Genomic DNA, 16,831 nt, shown 5'->3' on the forward strand with positions numbered 1-16,831 from the left:
ATTCATTAATTTAACATATATTTGTTGAGTCCTACCATGTGACAGAAACTATGCTAGGTTCTGTGGAAAGAGCAGTGAACAAGACTTGAAAATAAAACTGTTTTTGTTTGGCATACCTGAGGCTCAAATTCTGCACTGGCAAATTGGTGATTAGAACTTGACCGCATAGAGCTATTCTGAGGATTAAATGAGATAGTACTGATATATGCAAAGAGCTCAGAATAGTGTCTGGCACACATAAATGCTCAATAAAATGGTTATTATTCTATTATTGAATTTTCCAGATGATTTGCTCTAATATGTCAACTCTACTGAAAAGATATTTTGAGATCTCTCAGCATTAATCCCTGTACCTCTTACTGATCATGTGTAGCATTCCTGGAAAGCCCTCGGAATGTAAGAGGTGTGTGTGTGGTTTTTTCTTTTTTTAAAATAGCCTCCTTTTCAAAATAGTCACCATCACACCAGAATGACCTCCACCTCTGACAAAGCAATGAGAAAATCACTGCCTCTCTGTGAAGGCTTAGGACTGCTTTCAGGGTAGAATGATCCCAGATCAGCAGGCTAATATTCATATTTCTTTCCTCAGTACCTAACATGACAAGGCAGGGACCATGCACACAAGTAGGACTGTATTCCTAATTACCTTTTCTGTACTCTTCACCTACACAAGGAACCTGAGGTACAAATCTTGACAAGATGCAAAGAATCTCTTTGTGCTATTTATCAAACAAGCCTGAATTGGTTTTAAAGACACATGAAGAGAAACTCATACCAGTCAGGGGGAATTTAAATCCCTTGAGTAACTTCTGGGGCTCTCTCTAGACAGGCCTCCCCATCCCCTAATTCCCCAGGAATCTGACAGTAGCCTGGGACAACAGAGGTGAAAATGAGGCACTTCCTGGTACAAAGAACTTGAGTTTCTCTCAGTTGTACCTATACACACCACTTTACCTGTGACATCCCATTAGTGACAGCAGGTCTCAACACAGATTTGTTCTGCCGGCTAATACAAGGGCAGTTTGCTTTAATTCCCCACTTGCCCCGGGCAGCATGTACCATATCTCCAATATTGTAAAGAGCTGGAAAAAAAATAACAATTAACCTTAGAATAATTGTATGTGCCAGGTATTGTGCTAAAGACCTTATTTACATTATCTCTCTCAAGCTTTACCACAAGTCAATGAGGTAGCAGCTTGTACCCTCAATTTTTTTTTTAAGTTTTTTTAATTTAATTTTATTTATTTTTTATTTTTGGGTGCGTTGGGTCTTCGTTGCTGTGTGTGGGCTTTCTCTGGTTGCGGTGAGTGGGGGCTACTCTTCGTTGCGGTGTGTGGGCTTCTCATTGCAGTGGCTTCTCTTGTGGAGCACGGGCTCTAGGCGCGTGGGCTTCAGTAGTTGTGGCACGCGGGCTCAGTAGTGAGCACAGCCTCAGTAGTTGTGGCGCATGGGCTTAGTTGCTCCGCGGCATGTGGGATCTTCCTGGACCAGGGCTTGAACCCTTGTCCCCTGCATTGGCAGGCGGATTCTTAACTACTGCGCCACCAGGGAAGCCCAGTACCCTCAATTTTTGATGATGAAACTGAGACTCAGAGAAGTTAGGTTATTTGCTTAAGTACATAAAGTTGGTAAATGAAAGTACCGAGACTTTAACCCATGTCTATCTAGCACTAAAGTTCTGTGCACGCTTAACCACTAAGCTACACTCCCTCCCTCCTCTAGTAAACGTTAACAAGGTGTCCTTTAGCAGAAACTCTAGGGGTAGATTCCCTATTGTTCAAGCGTATGTAAACATTTTGAATTGTATACTTGAGATTTACTGTAAGTTATACCTAAAAAAAAAATAGACCAATGTAAACTTTACACAAACATTTAACCAATGCTTAGATCAGCAGGGAGCAGGCATCTGACCACTGCACTCAGGGAGCTCTTCTGCTCAGATGCACTGGGTTATAAGGATCCAGGGGGTGGCTCCCCAAAGTGGAGAAGAATATAGGCAGAGGATTCACCAACTTCAGTGTGTGTATGTTAATGGAACTGTGGAAGCTGGAAACAGTCTATCTGGAGGAATCAATGAAGTAAGCTGCCACAAGACCATTCATTCCTACTGTTAAGCTGCCTTCTTCATGGATTCAAGAGCTTTGATTAGCTTCAGCTGGATTTTTTTTTTTTTTTTTTTTTTTTTTTTATTATTATTATTTTTGCGGTACGCGGGCCTCTCACTGCCGTGGCCTCTCCCCTTGCGGAGCACAGGCTCCGGACGCGCAGGCTCAGCGGCCATGGCTCACGGGCCCAGCCGCTCCGCGGCATGCGGGATCTTCCCGGACCGGGGCACGAACCCGCGTCCCCTGCATCGGCAGGCGGACTCTCAACGACTGCGCCACCAGGGAAGCCCCTCAGCTGGATTTTTATAAACCTAGAACCAAAGGTCTTTCTGGAAGCCAGGGGACTGGCTTTTTCTTTCTTTCTTTTTTTTTTTTGCTGGGCCACACGGCTTGTGAGATCTTAGTTCCCCGACCAGGGACTAAACCCGGGCCCTCGGCAGTGAGAGCACAGTGTCTTAACCACTGGACCACCAGGGAATTCCCGGACTGACTTTTTCTATTCTGGTCCTGCCGACCATAGGAATGTAAAATGACATCTGAAAAGCAACCAACCCCTCCACCCAGAACGGTGAGGCAAAGTGGGTGCAGTGGCTGCATACAATCTAACATTTCTGAAGATTCAAATTCTCAGGGAAATCTAGTGAGGCTTAAAAAGAGTCAAGCTGAGATAAACCATTTTACCAAATATTATGGTGTGTAAATTACAGCTCAATTAAAAACATCTTTTTTCCCCCACCAACTCTAAAAAAGGAATTCCTTTACCTGTGCCAGGGATGATCTGTGTGGGCATGAGATTCTCTGGTTCATGGGACTGCCCCTTTGCACACTTCAACCAGGAGAAAACCTCTTCATCACCTATCTCTTCTGTCTCTGAAACAGAAATGAAATGACTTTACTTATTTTATGAGGGTCACAAGATGTATCTCTCTCAGTAAGTCAGAGTTTCAGACTTTACAGGGCAATTTTTTCATGGGTCAAAGAAGATAACAGCTAACTTTAAAAAATACTGCTACACTGAGGTATAATTTACATAAAATTAATTCAACAATTTAAAGTGTACACTTCAATGAATTTAGACAAATGTATATAGTTGTAGAAACAGTACTATATTCAGGATTTAGAACTTTTCTGTCCCTTCATAAAGTTCCCTTCAGCACTTTACAGTCAATACCGTTTCCTCAACCCCTGGCCACCAATGACCAACTTTCTAACACTAAAATTTTGCTTCTTCTAGAATTTCATTATCACTGGAAACATATGGTATGTCATTTGTCATTTGTGTTGGGCTTCTTTCACTTAGCAGTGATTTTGAGATTCATCCATATTGTTGCATTTATCAGTAATTCATATCTTTTTATGTCTGAGGGCTGTTCCATAGTATGGATGTACCTTATTGTGTTTACCCACTTATCAGCTGGTAAATAGTTGGATTGTTTCCCATTATTGGCTATTATGAATAAAGTGCTACAAACATTCAAGTACAAGCCTTTGTGTGGACATATTTTCATTTCTCTTGGAAATACCTAGAAGTGGAATGCTAGTTTATGTCTAAATTTATAAAGAAATGGCTATACTGTTTTCCAAAGTGATGGTACCAAATTGCATTACTATCAGCCATGTTTAATAAGTTTTAGTTGCTCCATATCCTTGACAGCACTTTTGTACTCTCAGTTTTAAAAATTTTAGCCATCTTAGTGGGGTTGGTGGTTTCTCATTATGGTTTTAATTTGTATTTCCCTAGCAAGTAGTGATAGTTTTTTCCCATGTGTTTATTTTCCATTGATCTATCTTCTTTGATGAAGTACCTGTTCAAATATTTTGCCCATTTAAAAACTGGGTTTTGGTGGGGACTTCCCTGGTGGCGCAGTGGTTAAGAATCCGCCTGCTAACGCAGGGGACACGAGTTTGAGCCCTGGTCCGGGAAGATCCCACATGCTGCAGAGCAACTAAGCCCATGCACCACAACTACTGAGCCCGCGTGCCACAGCTACTGAAGCCCACGTACCTAGAGCCTGTGCTCCGCAACAAGAGAAGCCACCGCAATGAGAAGCCCGTGCACCGCAACGAAGAGTAGCCCCCGCTCTCCGCAGCTAGAGAAAGCCTGAGAGCAGCAACAAAGACCCAACTCAGCCAAAAATAAATTTAAAAAGTAAAAAAAACACAACTGGGTTTTTTGTCTTCTTGTTATTGAGTTTTAAGAGGTCTTTATTATAGATGCAAGTTCTTTAGCAAATATGTGATCAGCAAATCTTTTCTCCCACTATGTGGCTTGCCTTTTCATTTACTTAATGTCTTTTGAAGAGCAGTTTTCAAATTTGATGATATTAATTTTTCTTTTGTGTTTTGTGTCTTATCTAAGAAATATTTATCTAACCCAAGGACACAAAGATCTTTTATTTTTTTCCTAGAGGTTTTAGAGTTTTAACTTTTATGTTTAGGTCTATGATTTACTAGTTAATTTTTTGTATATAATGTGAATAAAAATAGTTCATTTGATTATTTGAATATGTATATACAGTTATTTAAGTACCATTTGTGAAAGGACTATCTTTTCCCATTCAATTAGCTTGGCACCTTTGCAGCTAATCAGTTGAATGTATATGAGTGGGTTTACTTCTAGACTCTGTTCTGTTGTGCTAACCATAGTGTCTTGATTACTGTAGCTTTATACAAAGTCTTAAAATGAAGCAGTATAAATCCTCCAACTTCATTCTTTTTCAAAATTTTGGATTCTAGGTAATTTGTATTTCATATAAATTTTAGAAGCAACTTGTCAATTTCTACAAAAAGGCCTATTGGGATTTTCATTGGAATTGCACTTAATTATAGATCAATTTGGAAGAACTGACATCTTAATATTCAATCTTCTATCCGTGAATACAGTACATCTCTCCATTTATTTTTTTTATTTTTTATTTTTTTGTGGTACGCAGGCCCCTCTCACTGCTGTGGCCTCTCCCGTTGCGGAGCACACGCTCCGTTCACGCCGGCTCAGTGGCCATGGCTCACGAGCCCAGCTGCTCTGCAGCATGTGGGATCCTCCCGGAATGGGGCATGAACCTGCGTCCCCTGCATTGGCAGGCAGACTCTCAATCACTGCGTCACCAGGGAAGCCCTGGTGTGGTTTTCTTAACGTATTTTCTGTTTGAGGATTATTGTTGGATTTGTGGTGTTATAGCTTTTTCATCAAATTTGGAAAATTTTTGGCTTTATTTGTTCAAATATTTTTTCTGTCTCTGCCCTCCTGCCCTCTTTCTGGAACTCCATTTATAAGTTTTGGAGACTGCCCAATATATCCTGTAGTTCAACAAGCCACTCTTCAACTTATAAATTTCTTTCTTTTCTCTGTGCTTAGTTTTTATAGTTTCTATTGCTGTCTTCAAGCTCACTGTTTCTTCTGCAGTATCTAATCTGCCACCTAGTGTAATTTTGGGGGGGAGATATTTTTCATCTCAAGAAGTTTCATTTGGGTCTTTTACAGGTCTTCTGTTTTTCTCATTGTGTTTTCCTTTATGTCCAAGCATATTTAAAAGTTTTATAATAGCTGTTTTAGGTCCTTGTACAATAATTTCATCACTACTGTCATTTCTGGATTTGCTCTACAGATCGTTTTTTTTTCTTTTTTCCAGATTACTGGTCATATTATTCTGCTTTTCTATATACCTGATCATTCTTCACTGAATGCAGAGCTTTGTGAGTTTTATGTTCAGAGTACTGGATTTTGTTGTAATCCTTTAAAGAATGTTTGGTTTTAGTGTGGCATATAATTAAGTAACTTGTAGATGAATTTCATCCTTCCAAGGCTTGCTTTACATTTCATTATGGCAGCTCCAGAGCAGCCTGTATTCTGGGACAGGACAACATTAGTCTTACTACTAAGGGTGTGACTCTTTTGAACTCTATCCAGTGTCTCTCCACTCTGGCTGGTGGGAATACAAACTGTCAGTTCTGTATACTACTCAGTTAATTGCCTTGAGGAAAGTTTCACCTTATGCATGTGATCACTATAAGACAAAAAAAATTTAGACGATTTCTCCACAGATCTCTGGTGTTCTCTCTGTGTAGTTGTAACCTCTTTAGTACACTACCTTACTCTTTGAAGATTCTGATCTCTGTCTCAGCTCATGAGATTGCCAAACACTATTTTAGTTGCCTTTCCCTGTGGTACAGGATGAAACTGCCTCCGAGCAGTAAACTGGGGCAACTGTAAGATTCACCTTGTTTCTTCCCTTTTCTTAGGGAACACAGACTCAAACTGCCTGCTGTCTAATATCTGAAATTGTGGTTTCATATATTTTGTCTGGTTTCCTTGTTGTTTATGGCAGGAGGGCAATCTGTGCAGAAGTTTATCTTTTATGGGCGAAAATGGAAGATCTTAGCTCCATTAACATGTAGAACCTAGCGGATGTCAGGCCCTGTGTTAACCACTTTACATACATCATCTCATTTAATCCTCAAAACAATGCTGTGAGGGACATACTCATATTATCTTTGTTTTATAGACAAGGAAACTGAGGTTCTGAGGGTTTAAGTAGCTAACCCAAGATACCATAGTTGGTATAATAATGGGTGCAAATAGGATTCAGATCCCAGTAGCCTAAGCCCTAAAACCACTGTTACAATGGTTACACTGTATCTTAGAAGAGGGAAGAATGAGGAAGTGGTGGGCAATAAGGTAAAGCAAAAACAAAGTGAAGCAAAGAATTTGAATAGACATTTTTCCAAAGAAGATAAACATAGGGCCAATAAGCATATGAAAAGATGCTCAACATCAGTAGTCATCTGGGAAATGCAAGTCAAAACCACACTGTGAGGGACTTCCCTGGTGGTGCAGTGGTTAAGAATCTGCCTGCCAATGCAGGGGACATGGGTTCAAGCCCTGGTCCAGGAAGATCCCACATGCCATGGAGCAACTAAGCCTGTGTGCTGCAACTACTGAGCCTGTGCTCCAGAGCCTGCGAGCCATAACTACTGAAGCCCACGCTCCACAACTACTGAAGCCTGCGCGCCTAGAGCCCATGCTCCGCAACAAGAGAAGCGACCACAATGAGAAGCCCGCGCACCACAACAAAGAGTAGCCCTCACTCGCCGCAACTAGAGAAAGCCCGTGTGCAGCAATGAAGACCCAATGCAGCCATAAATAAATAAATAAATTTATTAAACACACACACACACACACACACACACACACAATGATATACTACTTCATAGCCACTATGATGGCTACAATTAAAGACATTTAATAACAAGTGTTGACAAGGATGTGGAAAAACTGAAATCCTCGTACATTGCTGGTGGAATTATAAAATGGTGCAGCTACTTTGGAATACAGTTTGGCAGTTTCTGAAAGGGTTAAAAATAGAACTGCCATATGCCCCATCAGTTCCACTACTAGGTATATCCTCAAAAAAAATGAAAACATATGTTCACACAAAAACTTGTACACAAATGTTCCTAGTGGCATTATTCATAACAGCCCAAAGTAGAAACAACCTACATGTCCATTGACTGATGAATGGATGAAGAAAATGTAGTATATCACACAATGGAATATTACCTGGCAATACAAAGGAATGAATTAGGTGCTATAACATGGATGAAACTTTGAAACAGTATGCTAAGTGAAAGAGGCCAGTCACAGAAGGCCAAATATTGTATGATTCCATTTATATGATATGTACAGAACAGGCAAATCTATATAGACAGTATGTAGATTAGTGGTTACCAAGGCCTAAGAAGGGGGAGGAATGGGGAGTGACAGCTAATGGGTGTGAAGTTTCTTTTTGGAGCAGTGAAAATGAAATTACTATATAACCTTGAGAATATACTATACTATGGTGATGACTATATAACCTTGAGAATATACTAAAAACCTTTGAACTGTACACTTTAAAAGGGTGAATTTTACAGCATATGAATTATATCTCAAAAAAAGATGTTATTAAAAAAAACAAAACCAGGGAAGACGAAGATTTACTCTTGGCTTGTTTTAACCTTCCCAGTCAGGCTGGAGTGTTGGTAATTTTAAGACCTCACAATGTGACAAAACATAAATGAAGCTAAACAGCTAAAGAGGAGGCGCAAACCCATTTCTGCTTCAATTTCCAAGTCCACACCTCCACTGACAGTTTACCTTTAGAACTACACAGGACAACATTTGCTCACCACTGCGTGGTCGGCTTTTCCTGAGCCTGTAACAGTCAAGGCAGACCCCAAATCCGCATTTGCGACAAACCCAGTGGATGTTGAAGAGAGTTGTTTCACATACATCACACATCTCCCGTACACCACGCACTGCTCGCTTCCATGCCACTTTCTCTGGTGGAAAAAGGAAGAGGAATACTGTTGGCACTGACCATCCTGAGCAACAGCAAAAGATCCCAGACCCACTGATTTCTACTCAAGTGTGTTGTCTAGCAATTAAACTCAAAGGTTCATGAAGTCTGTATTTCTATAATTGTAAGAGAAACAAAATACATGGAATTTTTAATATTTCTGAACAAGTGTCAATGAGAATGAATGCCACATGTTGTCATTTAAGATAGTAAAAAATTTTCAATTTGGGGAATTTTGAAACAAGAGGATTCTTTTCTTAAAGCGTAGGGCATAATTTCATAGTATAATATTCCTTGGTCTAGAAATAGGGTATAGTATCTCATAGACATGGAAATATCATAAATGTCTGAAAAATGTGGGTTCTAGGTATGAAACACAACAACCAGTAGCACTTCATCTATTCACAAACCATCAAGTATCACTTACTAACACAAATTAGTTCAAAGCAAACTGAAAATATTCGGCGTGAATCAAACCCAAACAGGGATCAAAATGCAAATTATGACAACTGTGCTACAACAATGAAAGACAAACAGGGAAGGAATTTTTAGTTTGTTAACTGCCAAAGACTAAAAGAATGAGGACTGTTGGATACAGGTGTGGCTTCAGCTATTTAGTTTACTACAAAGAGAAGTTTTATTGGCCTTAATTCATCCATAGAAAATGCCACCTGCCACTCCTTCCACACCTCCCTTTAAGCAAAAGAAAATGAGTTTCCAACTAGAACTGACTGGAAGACAAGCAAGAGGGTGCCTTACGGTGTGGCTCCACCATCATCATGGCCTCCTTCTCAGACATCACAAGCTGGCAGAACTGGTCTCCAACGTTGGCAAGAATGTATTTTGAGGTTTCTAGGTCTATTCCTTCTGCTAGGGAGGAAGAGGGAATCCACAGGTTCATGGCATCAGGGTCACTTTGCTGGGGACTCAGAAACCCCTCCACTCGGAGTACCCCCTTTCGAGTGAAGATCAACCTGAGACAGGAAGGTACACAGTCAAATACAAAGTAAATAGCAGCAACCATGCAAACCAACACACACTTAAAATCCTAGGACCTAAAAGAAATTAAATGACACATAACAGGAATCAGACTGAGTTTAAGAAATTTCACTGTATTAGACCAACACAGTATGCACTAATAGGAAGGCTTGTTAACACCTAGTAGGTCTGGGTTCCTTAAAAAGCTGTCCCTAGAAATGTCCACCAGTTTCTCCAACCACCTGTTCCACACCAGCACCCACAGCACTGAATCTGACCAGAGAAAAATACAGAGCTATGTTCACTGTCACACTTGAAATTCATGTCTACTCACGTGAACCCTTAATATTGCCTGGCAGCCACAATACAGTTTCCTAGCGTTTTCCCTCTCCTAGATGCCTATTTAATATCTTTTCCTTTCTTTTCAAACCTCCAGTATTACTTTCCCCACAAGGACCTTGCTAAGTATTTCACTGAAAAAATTCCGCAAGGAGCCAGAAGAGAATTCCCACAAGCTCCCACCACCATGCTACCACACATTCTTGTCACTGGCCCCATGTACTCCATTTCATCTTCTGCTATTATGGATGAACTAGGTACCAATGAAGAACAACCTCTCCACCTATGTTCTACATCCTATCCTCTTGCATAGGCATCCCTCCACTAATTCTCTCTTCCACATCATCTATTTTCCTCTCTACTGAATCACTCTTGTCAGTATTTGAACATGCTATCTCAAAAATCCCCTTGAGGGCTTCCCTGGTGGCACAGTGGTTGAGAGTCCGCCTGCCGATGCAGGGGATGGGGGTTCGTGCCCCGGTCCGGGAAGATCCCACATGCCGCGGAGCGGCTGGGCCCGTGAACCATGGCCGCTGAGCCTGCGCGTCCGGAGCCTGTGCTTCGCAACGGGAGAGGCCACAGCAGTGAGAGGCCCGCGTACCGAAAAATAAAAAAAAATTAAAAAAAAAAAAAAAAAAATCCCCTTGATCACCCACCTCCTCCATTTATGTTTGTAAGAGCAGCTTCCTTTTTTTTTTTTTTTTGCGGTACGCAGGCCTCTCCCGTTGCGGAGCACAGGCTCAGCAGCCATGGCTCATGGGCCCAGCCGCTCCGCGGCATGTGGGATCTTCCCGGACCAGGGCACGAACCCGTGTCCCTTGCATCAGCAGGCAGACTCTCAACCACAGCGCCACCAGGGAAGCCCAGGAGCAGTTTCTTAAAAGAGTTGTCTAGGGCTAGGGCGGGAGAGGCCACAACAGTGAGAGGCCTGCGTACCGCAAAAAAAAAAAAAAAAAAAAAAAAAAGAGTTGTCTATACTGACAGTCACCAGCTCCTTTTCCTTTTATTTTCTCTTAATCCACATCATTCAGGCTTTCTCCTGCCAATCTACCAAAATTGGTTTTGGTTTTTTTTTTGCCATGCCACGCAGCATGTGGGATCTTAGTTCCCTGATCAGGGATCGAACCGGCGCCCCATGCAGTGGAAGTATGGAGTCTTAACCACTGGACCACCAGGGAAGCCCCAAAACTGTTTTTTTTTTTTTTTTTTTTTTTTTGGTGGTACGCGGGCCTCTCACTGTTGTGGCCTCTCCCATTGCAGAGCACAGGATCCAGACGCGCCGGCTCAGCAGTCATGGCTCACGGGCCCAGCCGCTCTGCGGCATGTGGGATCTTCCCAGACCGGGGCACGAACCCATGTCCCCTGCATCGGCAGGCGGACTCTCAACCACTGCGCCACCAGGGAAGCCCCCAAAACTGTTTTTGACGAGGTCATTCCCCCTTGTTAAATCCAATGGTCATTTTCAGTCCTTAACTGACCCCACCCAATCACCAACATTTGCCAGAGTTCATAATTCCTTCCCGGAAATACTTTCTTCAGTTGTCTGCCAGGATACCTCACTGGCTGTTCTTTCTCAGCCTTCTTTACTAGTTCCTCTTCATCTTTCCCATCTCTAAATGCTGGAGAGCTTCAGAACTCAGTCCTTGGACTACTTCTCTTCTCTGCCTAGACTTTGACTCCTTAAGTGATCTCAGTTAGACTCACAGCTTTAAATACCCAGTGACATCCACGTTTTTATCTCCAGCTTGGACTTCTTCCCTCAACTCTGGAGTTGTATATCCAGCTGTTCTTTCTTTCTTCTTTTTTTTTCTTTTTGGGCGCACCACGCAGCTGTGGGATCTTAATTCCTTGACCAGGGATTGAATCCGGGCCCTTGGTAATGAGAAGGCAGAGTCCTAACCATGGGACCACCAGGGAATTCCCCAGCTGCCCTTTCAACATCTCTACTTGGAAATCTAATAGGAATCTCTAATTTAACATATCTAAATTAAAACTCCTGCACTTCCTTGGTGGCGCAGTGGTTAAGAATCCTGCTGCCAATACAGGGGACATCGGTTCGATCCCTGATCCAGGCAGACCCCACATACTGCGGAACAACTAAGCCCGTGAGACACAACTACTGAGCCCACGCACCGCAACTACTGAAGCCACATGCTGCAACTACTGAAGCCCATGCACCTAGAGCCCGTGCTCCACAACAACAGAAGCCACCACAATGAGAAGCCCGCACACCGCATCAAAGACCCAACACAACCCAAAATAAAAAAATAAATCAACTAATTAAAACTCCCCATTTTCCTCCTCAAACCCACTTTTCCCTAAGAAATCACCTTACCAGTAAATGGCAATTCCATTCTTCCAGTTTTCAGGCCAGAAGCCATAAAATCATCTTTGACTCTTCTTTCATATCCCACATGCAATCCATCAGAAAATCATGTGGCTCTACCTTCAAAATATATCCTTAATTTAACCACTTCTCATCACCTCTATTAATACCTCCCTACACTAAGCCACCATCATTTCTCACCTGGGTAATTCCAATATTCTCCTAATTTCTCCCTGCTTTTGCCTCAATATAATCTACTCTCAAGAAGGTAGTCACAGTGATCCTTTAAAACATTCATCAGTGTTACTCATCAGCTCAAAATCTCCAACAACTGCTTCTTCAGCATAAAAGCCAGGGCCCTTAAGAGTAGCCCTTTACAATCTGGACCTATCATTAACTCTTTGACTTCACTCTTTTGCCCCCCTTGCTTACTCTCTTTTACCCACCCTAGCTCCATGAACACACTAGAAATATTCCAGCCTCAAGACAGTTGCTGTTGCTGTGCCCTCTATCTCGAATACTTGTCTCCCAGAAAAATGCGTGGCTCACTCCCCTCACCTCCTTCAGGTCTTTACTCAAAACTCACTTTCTCAAGTCTTCCTTTTTTTTTTTTGGCCTTGCCACATGGGGATCCCTTAGTTCCCCAACCAGGGATCGAACCTGTGCTCCCTGCAGTGGAAGGGAGGAGTCCTAACCACTGGACAGCCAGGGAATTCCCCCATCAAGCCATCCTATTTAACTGTAGCTTCCTCCAATAAAGATATAAAAATAGGGCTTCCCTGGTGGCGCAGTGGTTGAGAGTCCACCTGCTGATGCAGGGGACATGGGTTTGTGCCCCGGTCCGGGAAGATCCCACATGCCACAGAGCGGCTGGGCCCGTGAGCCATGGCCGCTGAGCCTGCGTGTCCGGAGCCTGTGGTCCGCAACGGGAGAGGGCCACAAGAGTGAGAGGCCCGCGTACCGCAAAAAAAAAAAAAAAAAGATATAAAAATAAATAAATAAACTGTAGCCTCTCTAGCCTCCCCACACTTCAATCCTCTTTCCCTCCTTTTTCTTCCTCACAGTTATTACAGACTGACATACTATATATTTAACCTCTTTTTTTTCTTATTTACTCTCTGCGTCCCCAACAAGCCTCCTGAGGGCAGGAATTTGGTGGTTTTATGTACTGTTTAATCCTCAATGCCCACAACAATGGCTGGCACACATTAAGTGCTCAATAAATATTTACTGAATAAGTGAATCCATGCCACATGGATAAACCACCTGGATTTCTTTATTTAAAAAACTAAGGACACTTGAATGATTGCTTAGAAGAAATTCCTCTTCCAAGTTTATCAAGCAGAAGAAAAGTGACTAAATAGCTGTTGTTTGGTAAAAGCAAGGGATATTCCTACGATTTTCAACAGTTATCTCTATTTCACATTATCTCCTAATCTTACTTCCCCTTCTCCATAGCGGACTCAAGTTACTCCAGCACTAAAGAGGAATAAGTGGTCAGACAGATCTATGACACAAAATGGCATCCTTCTGCTCACACCACTGGTTTCAAATGCAACCCAAGTTAGGAATAACTCAACACAGCTCAGGGGGCAGCAGGTAAGATTGTTCAATTTCAGTTCTCTAAGGACAAAGTCACATATCATTTCACAATCCAAACAACTAAGTGGCCACTAATGGGATGGCAGAACCTTAGCACAGACTCTAAGAGCAATGCAATTTAGGAAAACAGTAAAAAGATGGTGAGATATGTTTACCGATTCAGAGAAAGAGTGGAAGTTACGTGTCACTAACGAAACTGGGAAGGAGATGAAGAGAGGAGTCTGGGTACCTCCGGAAGTGAAAGAAGCGGCAAGCCACAGTGGAATCATCTTGCTCTTGTTCCTTAAACTTCCGATACCGCTCCAGGCGGCACTCACGACACTTGTGCAGATGAGGGGCTACATTGATGCACGACCCATCCTGCAGGAAGGGCTCTCCGGACTGCTTCAGCTTCTTCACTTTGCTCACATCTTTCAGCACTGACTGGCCAACTGTGGCAAGGGAGGGGGAGAAATGGTTGGTCATGAAAGGTTTAAATGAGACTCAATAACATAATCCTCCTGGGAACAGTCACTTGTCCTGACCTGAGTCACTCCTCCTTGCGCTGAATGGGCATGAGCCCATCAGGTCTATCCTTGACAGAAAAGGAGCACAGGGAACAAAGGCTTCAACTAGGAGTTAAAGACCATGGAGAATTTGTGGGAAGTACCCCATGACAACAAAACAACTCTGAGCATGGGTGAGGAAAACTCAAGACAGCAGAAGCCTCTTGCCACTAGTCCCTCAGGATATGACTGTTCTACTGATCAAGAACTCTTGGGGCTCCCATGGGATACCAAATCCTAACAAGAATGGCGACTTTTACCATCAGACTTTCTCTTAGACACTTGCCCTTATACAATTTTGGACCATAACCTCACTCCATAGGAGTTAATGGCTTTTGGAAGAGGTGTTAAAACCATATATATGTGACAGAGAGGAGCAAACTGAGGAGTGGTTCACTTTGCTTCATCAACTCTACTAAAGGCTGCGATGTAGGGCTTCCCTGGTGGCGCAGTGGTTGAGAGTCTGCCTGCCGATGCAGGGAACACGGGTTCGTGCCCCGGTCCGGGAACATCCCACATGCCGCGGAGCGGCTGGGCCCGTGAGCCATGGGCCGCTGGGCCTGCACGTCCGGAGCCTGTGCTCCACAACAGGAGAGGCCACAACAGTGAGAGGCCCGCATACCACAAAAAAAAAAAAAAAAAAAAAAGGCTGCGATGTGAGAATGAAGACTAGTACTGAGTAACTCGCCTAAGTAAATAAAAGAGGAAGGGCCAAAGGCAAGAGAAATACACAAGAAAAGAGTTCCTGACCGAAAATAACAGACTATCAAGACTTTTTGGGATTATCATTACACAGGACACATACCTCTCTTACAGTACTGGTATAGATCAATCCTGCCCTGAACCAGAAGGTCTGATAAGGGGCCCCTACTGTGCCCTTTTGACTATGTAATTCTATGAGATTATAGAACTTTCCATCAAAGAGAGGGCCTCTGCTGCCCAAGAGCACAACAAGCACTTAAAGCTAGTGCCAAAGCCAAGCCCATGTATAAGCCCAGCAGGATCACCTTTCAAGGGGGCAGTCCGAGGCCGGCCTTTGGGGGCCTGCTTCCCTTTGCCTTTTCCCAGCAGCAGCTCAGCACTGCGCTCCCCATTGGGGCCCAGCTTCCCCATCAGGTGCTCCGGAATCCCCTTTAGGCCGGTCTTGGCTTGCAGCTGCTCCTCAGAGTCGCTCAAATCTGACAGGTCGCTATTGGTACTGGAGTCCGAGTCTTGTCTGCAAGCCAAGCTTCGCTCATCCAGTGAGAACCTTTTCACAGCTTCAAAAGGAGCTTTGTTCTCCTGTGAAAAATCTGCTGGGGAGGACAGAAAGCTGCCTGAGTGTCTGCCAAAGACGTTACTAAAGGTTTTAAGGAGAGGATTGTCCTGCTGCCCAGGCCCCACAGTTGGTCTCTCCTCTGTGGGGCTAGAGGATAGAGTAGGCATCTCAATGGGCTGGGTGAGGCTGCTGGTGGGTGAACTGGACCGGCCATTCCCCATGGCAGAGAGGCTTGGCCCCCCAGTGGTAAGAGCTGAGCCCAGAACACCAGACACCAGTTTGGAGGAGTCAGTTGTGATGAAAAGGGTTTTCTTCTTTGCTAAAGATGCTGAATCTGTAGAGGAGTGAGACTCGGGCCAGCTGGGTGCTGCCTTGGAGGTGACAGTGGTAGCAGAGGAAGAGCTACCTGATGCCTGAGATGCAAAGCTGCTGAAAGGGCTATGTTCAACTTTCTCCACAAATGCCAAGAAAGGGTTAGGAGGCTCTTCTCGGGACAGTTTAGGGGGCTGTAAAAATAGATTTTCATGACTGTCTGGGGTGCGGGCATTTAGGAGGCTCCGTGGGAAGGCTGGCGTGAGGGTGGGCATGGACTCTGCAGGCACTTTCCGATCCACAGAGCTTCCAGCCTTAGAGCCTGATTTAGTGTCTGCTCCAAGAGCGGATCTTCCTTTACATAGGCTCTCAAGGCTTTGTTTGAATGAGTCTCGACTGGAGGAATCATCAGCCAAACTCTCTGAAACAGTAGTGAAGTAGTTACTGGTGGGTAAAGTTTGGGACATGCATTGAAAAAACAAGTTTTTGGAGAGATCAGAGTCTTTCTGAGACTCTGGTGCAGAGCTACAGCCAAAAGAGAAGCCCAAAGGTTTGTTCTCTGTAGCTAGAACCCCATTGGACTGGCTCCTTCCACTTCCAAAAGTCAAAGCTTGTGATGAACTTGGGAGAGATGCTCCAAATCCAGAAGAGGCCAGAACAGAATTTCTTGAATTCTGAAAAGAGAGAAGATAGCCTGAGTTAGTGATGCTGGCTTCTCTTGACAACCTTAAGATATCTTCTTGGACCTAGGCCAACATTTCCTGTGGGTCAATCAACTTTTCTCTCCTACAATTCCAGGAAAACTGTTCTTATACCTATATTTCACCAGGGAAGAAAACTGCCACAGACAGCACAGGGGGACCTTTTAGCAAGGTAAGCTAGAGATGGCAGGATGAATGATATCCTGCCATTCCCTTGGTTGTTAGCCAACTGGTTGTCAGAGCACTTGGAGGCTGTGTAGGCTTCTAAGTATCTATTTAGAAATGAAGACTCCACCAGGAATTGAAGAAAAGGGCTCCCTACTGGACATC

The 16,831-nt window shown here is 43.4% G+C and overlaps 1 protein-coding gene across 3 annotated transcripts in view; it reads right to left on the reverse strand.

The window, feature by feature from the left end:
• KDM3B (lysine demethylase 3B) overlaps window positions 1-16,831 on the reverse strand; it is a 59,567-nt gene that overhangs the window by 13,423 nt on the left and 29,313 nt on the right. For all 3 annotated transcript variants that reach the window (XM_032629197.1, XM_032629198.1, XM_032629199.1), the window contains 6 exons: window positions 15,238-16,474; window positions 13,915-14,116; window positions 9,200-9,414; window positions 8,271-8,423; window positions 2,868-2,975; window positions 955-1,082 (listed from right to left, as the gene is read on the reverse strand). In XM_032629197.1, the coding sequence (XP_032485088.1) occupies window positions 955-1,082; window positions 2,868-2,975; window positions 8,271-8,423; window positions 9,200-9,414; window positions 13,915-14,116; window positions 15,238-16,474 (2,043 nt within the window). The remainder of the gene's footprint in view (window positions 1-954; window positions 1,083-2,867; window positions 2,976-8,270; window positions 8,424-9,199; window positions 9,415-13,914; window positions 14,117-15,237; window positions 16,475-16,831) is intronic.

The sequence above is a fragment of the Phocoena sinus genome, chromosome 3 (genome assembly GCF_008692025.1).
Source record: "Phocoena sinus isolate mPhoSin1 chromosome 3, mPhoSin1.pri, whole genome shotgun sequence".
In the NCBI taxonomy this organism is placed as follows: domain Eukaryota; kingdom Metazoa; phylum Chordata; class Mammalia; order Artiodactyla; family Phocoenidae; genus Phocoena; species Phocoena sinus.